Source organism: Chiloscyllium plagiosum, chromosome 51 (genome assembly GCF_004010195.1).
Source record: "Chiloscyllium plagiosum isolate BGI_BamShark_2017 chromosome 51, ASM401019v2, whole genome shotgun sequence".
Classification (NCBI taxonomy): domain Eukaryota; kingdom Metazoa; phylum Chordata; class Chondrichthyes; order Orectolobiformes; family Hemiscylliidae; genus Chiloscyllium; species Chiloscyllium plagiosum.
Window position 1 is genome coordinate 617,231 of NC_057760.1, and position 11,510 is coordinate 628,740.

Consider the following 11,510-nt stretch of genomic DNA (forward strand, 5'->3'; position numbering starts at 1 on the left):
GGTGTAGGGGCTGGAGGGGGTGACAGAGATAGGGAGGGGGGTAGGGGGACACACACAGAGGAACACTCCAGTTGTGTGACGCCCCCCGTGGCGGAATAGCTCCTTTCCCTCTTCCCCCCCCCGTTACTTCCTACCCCACAGGGGAACCCGCCCTCACCGGGTCAGGGTCCTGTAAGCCGCATCCACGTCGCCGCCCTGAACCATCACCGTCCGCGCCACGAAGCGAGCGTGAGCCGCCATCTTCGGGGGGGGGAAGGGAACCCGACCGGAAGTCGTGGCGGGGGACGGGCCAATGGGACGGACCGTTGACATTTAATGGCGCCCTGCCAAACCGCTCCCCCCGCGCCCTGGCAACCCCGATCCCCGCGCGGAGGTTCCGCGTCCCAATAAGTTCCTTCTCCACTAACCACTGCTCCATGGGACAACTTGTTCCATTTCAGTGTGCACCCAAAATTGTGTTTGCATGCTCATTTATCTCCATTTCGTTAATTTATTTGGAAGCATGTTTACAAGGAAAATGATTCAGCGTCTGGAGACTGGGATTCCAAATCACTTTTTTCTCCTCTCATTTTGATTTTCCTTTTCTGCCCAATCCCAGAATGAAATAACCACTTAAACTTACATCTTGTACTCCTCAAAGTTGAGCTCCCAATTATTTCTGATGCTTTTCCACTGTCAGAAAATAAGAATGAGGCTATTCGGCCCCTCGAGGCTATCAGCATAGGGCCCCCAAGAGGTGGTTGTGGAGGCGGAACAGGCTTGAGAATTGAGAAGCGTATGGATGGGATAGGCATGGAGGGATATGGTCCAAATGGAGGCAAATGGGACCAGACTAACTGTGATAACTGGATGGCATGGACAGGTTGGGCTGAAGGGCCTGCTGTTGACCTCCATGACTCTGTGCTCATGGCCTCAATCCCACATTCCAGTCTGTCCACTCCCCATCACCTCCATCAGAAATCTAACTCAGCCTCGAATATACGCAGTGACCCAGTGGGAGCACCGCACTGTCGGAGAGTCAGCACTGCACTGTCGAGAGCCAGTACTGAAGGAGCAGGCACTGTTGGAGGGTCAGTGCTGAGGGAGCGGGCACTGTCGGAGGGTCAGTGCTGAGGGAGCGGGCGCTGTCGGAGGGTCAGTGCTGCGGGAGCGGGCACTGTCGAAGAGTCAATGCTGAGGGAGTGGGCACTGTCGGTGGGTCAGTGCTGAGGGAGCGGGCACTGTCGAAGGGTCACTGCTGAGGGAGTGGGCACTGTCAGAGGGTCAGTGCTGAGGGAGCGGCCACTGTCGAAGGATCAATGCTGAGGGAGCAGGCACTGTCGAAGGGTCAATGCTGAGGGAGAGGGCATTGTCGGGGAGTCAGTGCTGAGAGAGTGGGAACTGTCAGAGGGTCAGTGTGCGGGAGTGGTGCAATGTTGGAGGATCAGCGCTAATGGAGTGCTGCACTGTCGAGAGTCAGTACTGAGGGAGCAGGCACTGTCGAAGGGTCATTGCTGAAAAGTTGGGCACTGTTGGAGGGTCAATGTTGAGGGAGTTCCACACTGTCAGAAGGTCAGCATTTGGGGAGTTGAGTCCGAGACTCTGTTGTCCCTGATATCCTCGATCAACATTTTCCTGTCAATAGACATCAGTTGATCCAGTCACAACCATTGCTTGTGGGATCTTGCTGTGTATGAGCTGCCTGCCACGTGACAGTGATGGCTACCCTTTGACTAAGTACTTGACGTGGCTATAAAGGATTTTGGGAAGTCATTAAAGGGAACGCTGACTTCCCTGGGACTTGTCCTGGCTTCCCTTGGAAACCAGACAATTCACTCAATCTCAGGAGAGACAGAGTGCGGTCCCATCCATGCCTTGGCCTACACAGCCCTGTCATTCATTCACCCACTCCATCTCAGACAGGTGTGTGTGTGTGTGACTCACAACTCAGTCATTCACAGGTTAACCCACACACTCACAGACCAATCGTCACCAACCAAAGTCGAGCAGCAACAGTCAGACTAGACTCTAAATGAACACCCATCCTTGAGGCCTGGCCTTGGTCTCTCTCCCACCCCTCAAGCCCTTCGAATTTCCGGTGCCTCTTGCAGGCCGAGTGGTAATCCTCTAGGGGAACTATCAATGCACTGTGGGAGGGGGGCACCATTACTGGGTCACATTCTGTCCTCCAGGCCTAACTCAAGGGTTATGGGGATGCCATTTAGCGTAACATTTGGAAAGGTAACTAGCGGTATTACTACCCTGGAGAGGAGAGCATTAAACAAGGGGGCATCAGGAGGTGGCAGGGAGGAGGTGTAGGGGCTGGAGGAGGGGACAGAGATAGGGAGGGGGTGTAGGGGGCTGGAGAGGGTGACAGAGATAGGGAGGGGGTGTAGGGGCTGGAGGGGGTTACAGAAATAGGGAGGGGGTGTTAGGGCTGTAGGAGGTTACAGAGGTCAATACAGAATGGGTGAAATTATTTGACAACCATTCTGATCTGCCGATGGTAACCCTGGAGGGTCAGGACGGGAGGTTTGTGTGTACCTGCAATGACAATGGTGGTGTAATCTGGGAACACAATCCCTCCCTCCTGCCCTGATAATGAAAGAGGATGCAGACAGATTACAAGCACAGGCTTCAAGGGACTCTTATGGGGCAGTGATGTTGTCCCCAACTGTGAGACAGAAGAGCTCCATGACCAACCTGCTTCTGATGTGCGTAACAATATATTCCTTAAAATTCATGCTAATATTTCTAAAAGTCTGCAAAGTGCTGGTTCTATCTATTGGCTGTCAGCTCTGAAACCTCCCGAAATCCCATTTCGATCGGCCAACAAAACAAGGCCTCCCCCTATTAAGTGAGGCAAGAAACTATTTAAATTTGTAAATGGCACTCTGGTAGAACCAGCTAGGGGCGTTCAGAATCAGGAAGGGGCTGTTGGTTGGATTGAATCAATGAGGGAGGAAAGTGTTCCCAGGGACATGAGGGTTGGTCATCAGGGGGACATGGATTAGAATAATTGAGATGTACAGCTCAGAAACAGACCCTTCGGTCCAACTCGTCCATGCCGACCAGATATCCTGAACTAATCTAGTCCCATTTGCCAGCATTTGTCCCATGTCCCTGGAGAGGCTGGAGGGGCTGGAGGAGGTGACAGATAGGGAGGGGGTGTAGGGGCTGGAGGAGGTGATAGAGATAGGGAGGGGGTGTAGGGGCTGGAGGGGGTGACAGGGATAGGGAAGGGGTGTAGGAGCTGGAGGAGGTGACGGAGATAGGGAAGGAGTTGGGGTCCATAGACAGATGGAAAGAGGTGTTCGTGTAGGTTAGCAGCCAATGAGGTGAATGAGACCCCGTGTGGGGGTGGGAGCAGAGCAGATGGGGGGATGGGGTTGGATGAACTCAGCTACCAGGAGAACGCTGCTGTTGGTGAAGACTGGGGAGCATCAAACACTTAGAAGGCCCAAACAGAGCGTGCATAGTTGCCTCGGCCAAGAGCCCCCTAACCCACGCCCCCTCACCAACACCGTGACCCCCACCCACCACACACACACACACACACAACAGGAAAACCAGAGGAGGAAACAGCAGGGGGTGGTGGGCCAAGGTTCACCTGAATTCCCTCATCCCAGGGCAAAATCCCTCTCTCAACGCCAAATACAAACCCAGAATTACTGTGGGATCCTGCTGTGCTCAAAACATTCCCTGGGCTTTCTGGCAAAGCCCCATTTTTATTGAATTCATTCACTTCCATCCAGACTGTTAAGAGCATTAGCGCAAAGCCTTCTCTGTGAAACGCGTTTTAAGACTCCGAAATATTTTAATTGCAAGCACGCAGCAGAGTCTGGCCAGTGAGTGACCGAGCCAAGGCACAGCGGGAACGTACATTTAACTAGCACCTCTGCCCACACCGATACGACTACCCCCCCCCACCCCCCCAGAGTTAACCAGCCAGCGAAGTACAATTCTGAAGTGCAGCCCCCATTGAAATATTGGGAATACAGGACTCCTTCCTCAAAGCAAGCCCTCACACATTCAGAAGTGATATCACAAGGCATATTCACGTGTTTTCAATTATGTTCTTTGAGGATTCTCAGGTGAGGATATTGGCGTAGGATCCACTTCACCCCTCTCTGTGTCGTGAGATCACAAACTGAAAGGACAGGACAGACTACTATTTGTTTTCTATGCAAGAAAACAGCACTTCTGACAGTGCGGCGCTCCCTCAGTACTGACCCTCCGACAGTGCGGCGCTACTTCAGTACTTACCCACTGACAGTGCAGCGCTCTCTCAATACTGATCCTCCGACAGTGCCCACTCCCTCAGTACTGACCCTCCGACAGTGCGGCCCTCCCTCAGTACTGACCCTCCGACAGTGCGGCGCTCCCTCAGCACTTATCCTCCAACAATGCGCCGCTCCCTCAGCACTGACCCTCCAACAGTGCGGACCTCCCTCAGCACTGACCTTCCCACAGTGTAGCACTCCCTCAGCACTGACCCTCCAACAATGCACCGCTCCCTCAGCACTGACCCACTGACAGTGCGGTGCTCCCTCAGCACTGACCCTCTGACAGTGCAGCACTCCCTCAGTACTGACCCGCTGACAGTGCGGCGCTCTCTCAGCACTGACCCTCCAACAATGCAGAGCTCCCTCAGCACTGACCCACTGACAGTGCGGCACTCCCTCAGTACTGACCCTACAACAATGCAGAGCTCCCTCAGCACTGACCCACTGACAGTGTGGCACTCCCTCAGCACTGACCCTCCGACAGTGCAGCACTCCCTCAGCACTGACCCTCCCACAGTGCAGCGCTCCCTCAGTACTGACCCTCCGACAGTGCGGCGCTCCCTCAGCACTGACCCTCCAACAATGCGGTGCTCCCTCAGCACTGACCCACTGACAGTGCAGCACTCCCTCAGCACTGACCTTCCGAAAGTGCAGCACTCCCTCAGCACTGACCCTCCAACAATGTGGGACACCCTCAGCCCTGACCCTCCGACAGTGCGGCACTCCCTCAGCACTGACCCACTGACAGTGTGGCGCTCCCTCAGTACTGACCCTCCAACAATGCGGCACTCCCTCAGTACTGACCCTCCCACAGTGCAGCACTCCCTCAGCACTGACCCACTGACAGTGCGGCGTTCTCTCAGTACTGACCCTCCAACAGTGCAGCGCTCCCTCAGTACTGACCCTCTGACAATGCGGCACTCCCTCAGTACTGACCCCCCCACAGTGTGGCACTCCCTCAGCACTGACCCACTGACAGTGCAGTGCTCCCTCAGCACTGACCCTCCGACAGTGCGGCACTCCCTCAGCACTGACCCTCCAACAGTGCGGCGCTCCCCCAGCACTGACCCTACAACAATGCGGCGCTCCCTCAGCACTGACCCTCCGACAGTGCGGCACTCCCTCAGCACTGACCCTCCAACAATGCGGTGCTCCCTCAGCACTGACCCACTGACAGTGCAGCACTCCCTCAGCACTGACCTTCCGAAAGTGCAGCACTCCCTCAGCACTGACCCTCCAACAATGTGGGACACCCTCAGCACTGACCCTCCGACAGTGCGGCACTCCCTCAGCACTGACCCTCCGTCAGTGTGGCGCTCCCTCAGTACTGACCCTCCAACAATGCGGCACTCCCTCAGTACTGACCCTCCCACAGTGCAGCACTCCCTCAGCACTGACCCCCCCACAGTGTGGCACTCCCTCAGCACTGACCCTCTGACAGTGCAGCGCTCCCTCAGTACTGACCCTCTGACAGTGCGGTGCTCCCTCAGCACTGACCCACTGACAGTGCAGCGCTCCCTCAGCACTGACCCTCCGACAGTGCGGCGCTCCCTCAGCAATGACCCACTGACAGTGCAGTGCTCCCTCAGCACTGACCCTCTGACAGTGCGGCACTCCCTCAGCACTGACCCTACAACAATGCGGCGCTCCCTCAGCACTGACCCTCCGACAGTGCAGCACTCACTCAGCACTGACCCTCTGACAGTGCGGCACTCCCTCAGCACTGACCCTCCCACAGTGCGACACTCTCTCAGTACTGACCCTCCCACAGTGTGGCACTCCCTCAGCACTGAACCTCCGACAGTGCAGCGCTCCGTCAGTACTGACCCTCTGACAGTGCGGCGCTCCCTCAGCACTGACCCTCCAACAATGCGGTGCTCCCTCAGCACTGACCCACTGACAGTGCAGCACTCCCTCAGCACTGACCTTTCGAAAGTGCAGCACTCCCTCAGCACTGACCCTCCAACAATGTGGGACAGCCTCAGCACTGACCCTCCGACAGTGCGGCACTCCCTCAGCACTGACCCTCCGACAGTGTGGCGCTCCCTCAGTACTGACCCTCCAACAATGCGGCACTCCCTCATACTGACCCTCCCACAGTGCAGCACTCCTTCAGCACTGACCCACTGACAGTGCGGCGCTCCCTCAGTACTGACCCTCCAACAGTGCGGCGCTCCCTCAGTACTGACCCTCCAACAGAGCGGCGCTCCCTCAGTACTGACCCTCCGACAGTGCGGCACTCCCTCAGCACTGACCCACTGACAGTGCGGCATTCCCTCAGTACTGACCCTCCATAGTGCCCACTCCCTCAGCACTGACCCACTGACAGTGCGGTGCTCCCTCAGTACTGACCCTCCGAAGTGCCTACTCCCTCAGCACTGACCCACTGACAGTGCAGCGCTCCCTCAGCACTGACCCACTGACAGTGCCTGCTCCCTCAGCCCTGAACCTCTGACAGTGCCCGTTCCCTCAGCCCTGAAACTCCAACAGTGCCCGCTTCCTCAGTAACCTCCTGACTGCCGCAGTCAGCTTGAATCAGGGGGGTCTCTAACAGAGCTGCCTCTGTGTGAGATTCTCGTTTAAAACCGAAATCCATTGAGCAGCGGACGAGGGAGGACAGGTTCAGCAAGGTATGGTCTTCATAGGCAGCAGAAGCAACTTCCACCTTAACCAGGGCTGCTCCACCTTAACATGGTTGGATTAGCAAGTGGGCATGGTTCTGGAAAGAGGCTTGAAATCCAGTTGGAGCTGGCAAATCCTCAGTATCTCCTCGGCAAGCTGTAATCTCTGCAAACGTTCAGGTTCTCTCTCAGTTTGGGGCACCAGTCAACTTCCAGAAGGGATGGAGTCGGCTGTCAGAGCGTTAGGAGTCTGGAGTTTGTTTCTGTGGCTCGGAGGACGTTTTCAGACCATTGCAGAGAGTGGAGGTGAGGCTCAGTCCTGTCCCTGGTAATGGAGACACTTGATTAACCCTCTGACAAAGTCTGGAGAGGCATCTCCCCTCTCACACTCCAGACCCTTCCAGCTCTGAATACTGACTCCATCCAGCCTGCCTCTCGCTCCGGGTCAAACCATCTTCCTGATAAGACACAGCAGATAAAGAGTAGCAAATTCTGCTCCCACAGCGCTGACTCTCCGACAGTGCCCACTCCCTCAGCACTGACCCTCTGATAGTGCCCACTTCCTCAGCACTGACCCTCTGACAGTGCGGCACTCCCTCAGTACTGACCCTCCAACAGTGCGGTGCTCCCTCAGTACTGACCCTCCAACAGTGCGGCACTCCCTCAGCACTGACCCACTGACAGTGCGGCATTCCCTCAGTACTGACCCTCCATAGTGCGGCACTCCCTCAGCACTGACCCACTGACAGTGCGGTGCTCCCTCAGTACTGACCCTCCGAAGTGCCCACTCCCTCCGCACTGACCGTGCAGCGCTCCCTCAGCACTGACCCTCCAACACTGCGGCCCTCCCTCAGCCCTGAACCTCTGACAGTGCCCGCTCCCTCAGCACTGACCTTCTGATAGTGCCCATTCCCTCAGCGCTGACCCTCCGACAGTGCGGTGCTCCGTCAGCACTGACCCAACGACAGCGCCCGCTCCCTCAGCACTGACCCTCTAACATCGCCCACTCCCTCAGCACTGACTCTCCAACAGTGCCCACTCCCTCAGCACTGACCCTCTGATAGTGTCTGCTCCCACAGTGCTGACCCTCTGACAGCACTCGCTCCCTCAGCACTGACAGTCCAACAGTGCCCACTCCCTCAGCACTCACCCTCAGCACTCACCCTCTGACAGTGCCCACTCCCTCAGCACTCACCCTCAGCACTCACCCTCTTACAGCACCCGCTCCCACAGCGCTGACCGTCTGACAGTGCCCGCTCCCTCAGCGCTGACCTTCCAACAGTGCCCGCTCCCTCAGCAGTGACCCTCCGACAGTGCCCGCTCCCTCAGCGCTGACCCTCCAACAGTGCCTACTCCCTCAGCACTGACCCTCCAGCTGTGCCCGCTCCCTCAGCACTGGCCTTTCAACAGTGCCCGCTCCCTCAGCACTGACTCTCTGACAGTGCCCGCTCCCTCAGCACTGACCCTCTGACAGCTCCCGCTCCCTCAGCGCTGACCCTCCGACAGTGCCCGCTCCCTCAGCGCTGACCCTCTGACAGTGCCCGCTCCCTCAGCACTGACCCTCTGACCGTGCCCGCTCCCTCAGCACTGACCCTCTGACAGTGCCCACTCCCTCAGCACTGACCCTCTGACAGCACCCACTCCCTCAGCGCTGACCCTCCGACAGGGCCCGGTCCCTCAGCGCTGACCCTCCGATGGTGCCCACTCCACAAATCTCCAAGAATGCTGCACACATGAGGATCTGCGGACTGGGAATCCAGTCAATAAGGACTCTTGGCTGAAACTGTCAAACCAAATGCTCCTTTCTTTTCTCCTTTGGCACCCATCAAACCGGTCAGTCAGGTCACACTCCGAGTGAAATGGCTGACCATGAAATCTCGTGTGATGAGGGCTTAGGGGTAACTTGGCTCATGCTGCACTCCCTCAGCTCCCATTCCTTTCAGTAGTGCTAGCTGTGGGCTCCCTCCCCAACCCCCTTCTGGCAAATGGCTATTCGCCTGTGGGTGGCATCACTACCAATCCCACTCCTTCACCCTACGGTCACCCACTCAGTAGCAGAGGCAAACATACTATGATTTCCCTCACCCTCCTCCAACACTGTTACCCAGAAGCCCCTTTTTGTTTTATGCAATAACTAAAAATGTCTGTGTGTGTGTATGACTCTGTGTGTGTGTGTGTGTATGACTGTGAGTGTATGTGTGTGTATGACTGTGTGTGTGTGTGTATGTATGACTGTGTGTGTGTGTATGACTATGTATGTGTATGTGTATATGTATGTATGTGTGTGTGTATGTATGTCTGTGTATGTATGTGTTTATGTGTTTATGTGTGTATGTGTATGTGCGTGTGTGTGTGTATACATTCTCCCCGTGTCTGCTTGGGTTTCCGCAGGGTGCTCCAGTTTCCTTCCACAGTCCAAAGATGTGCAGGTTAGGTGAATTAGCCATGGGAAATACAGGGTTACAGTGATTGGGTGGGATGCTTTAAGGAGGGGTGGTGTGGACTTGATGGGCTGAATGGCCTGTTTCCACACTGTAGGGATTCTATGATCCCTTCATCCTTGTCAATTATTTCAATTGTGAGTGGTTGAAGTCCCAACACTAATCATTCTGACATAGCGTTACTGCTGTTACATGTGTATATTTGAGTTGGATGTCAATAAGGTATAATACCCATGCTTCAAATCTGTCAAAGTTAATTGTGTTTGAAAATTCAGCTAGGTTTGGACAGTGTAATTTTGCTTTACACTGATACTTCTGAGTAGCATTTTATGTCAAAAACACACTATTGACAAAGGAAATTCTGATCCAACTGGTCATTTTAATGCTTATGCACTTTCCAGGGAGGAATTCTAGCCATTGAGTCCCAGCCACTCTGGTTACAGACTACTTGCACTGAGAGAAACCTACATTTTAAGAAGGAGCTACAGCGCAGACCACTATGTCTCTATCACCTCCTGGCTCACTGAAATCCTTTAGGGAAGGAAACCGCCATCCTTACCTGGCCTGGCCTACACGTGACTCCAGACCCAAAGCAACAGAGGTTGACTCTTAACTGCCCTCTGACATGGGCAATAAATGCTGGCCTCGCTAGCGATGCCCATGAATAAATTTTTAGTAGATGCTCCACAGATGCTGTTTTTCATATAAGGTGTAGAGGTTCTGGGACAAGATCTGTGCGGGCCGTTATCGCCATTGCAGGCCTGATGAGCCTCATGGCCTGTTTCTGTTTCTCAGTCACTCCAAAAGTTTCCGATGTCTAATCTTCTCTCTCTTCCTGTACAGGTATCCATTGGACGTACGAAGGTAAATCCTTTCCAAGCAATATTTGCACCCAAATTATTCTTTCTTCCGCCTTCCAGCAGCATTCTCTTTGACTGAGAAAGAACCAGAAACATTGACTCATTTTTCAGACAGTGTTTATATATCTGTGTGTGAGTGTGAGAATGTGTGTGTGACAGTACGTGTCTCTGAGTGTATATGAGTGTGTGTGAGAGAGTGTGTATGTGTGTGTTTATATATCTGTGTGTGAGTGTGAGAATGTGTGTGACAGTACGTGTCTCTGAGTGTATATGAGTGTGTGTGAGAGAGTGTGTGTGTTTATATATCTGTGTGTGAGTGTGAGAATGTGTGTGACAGTACGTGTCTCTGAGTGTATATGAGTGTGTGTGAGAGAGTGTGTGTTTATATATCTGTGTGTGTGTGTGAGAACGTGTGTGACAGTGCGTGTCTCTGAGTGTAGATGAGTGTGTGAGAGAGTGTGGGTATGTGTGTGAGTGTATGTGTGTGTGTTTATATGTCTATGTGTGAGTGTGTGTCTATGTGAGAATGTGTGTGTGACAGTGAGCGTGCGTGTGTCTAGTTTTATCTTCTAAACAAAACAGTTGTCAGTGACGCCGTATATAACTGGAAACTTTCCCAGTGAGCTAAATGCTGTCGCCTAGTCCGTTCCTGTAGAGAGTTAATCTTCAAACTGTTGCTCCCTTCAGGCATGTTATTATGAGGTCCCTATCTAAAAGCTCCTGTTCTCCTGTTTCATCGGCTACTGCGCTCACCCAGACACCTTCCTGACAGATTAACCAGCTCTGACTTCGCGGGTAGCTACTAATGCAGCGTGTTGAGTTCAGGATCAGATTCCAACCTCACATCCAGGTTCAGACTCCAAACACCAGGGCTGAGGGAGGGGGCACATTCAGAGGGTCAGCGCTGAGGGAGGGGGCACATTCAGAGGGTCAGCGCTGAGGGAGTGGGCAATGTGCGAAGGTCAGCGCTGAGGGATCAGGCACTGTTGGAGGGTCAGTGCTGAGGGAGTGGGCAACGTGGGAGGGTCGGCGCTGAGGGATCAGGCACTGTCGGAGGGTCAGCACTGAGGGATTGGGCACTGTCGGAGGGTCAGTGCTGAAGGAGTGGGCACTATTGAAGGGTCAGTGCTGAGGGATCGGACGCTATCGGAGGGTCAGCACTGAGGGATTGGGCACTGTCGGAGGGTCAGTGCTGAGGGAGTGGGCACTGTTGGACGGTCCATGCTGAGGGAGTGGGCACTGTCAGAGGGTCAGTGCTGAGGGAGTGGGTACTGTCAGAGGGTCAATGCTGAGGGAGTGCCGCACTGTTGGAGGGTCAGTGCT

General features: G+C 54.6%; 1 protein-coding gene across 1 annotated transcript in view; it reads right to left on the reverse strand.

Moving 5' to 3' along the window:
- mrps21 (mitochondrial ribosomal protein S21) overlaps window positions 1-298 on the reverse strand; it is a 2,833-nt gene extending 2,535 nt beyond the window's left edge. The window contains exon 1 of the mRNA XM_043684101.1: window positions 158-298. Coding sequence (XP_043540036.1) covers window positions 158-240 — 83 coding nt within the window. The 5' untranslated portion in view covers window positions 241-298. The remainder of the gene's footprint in view (window positions 1-157) is intronic.
- Window positions 299-11,510: the final 11,212 nt, after the last annotated feature.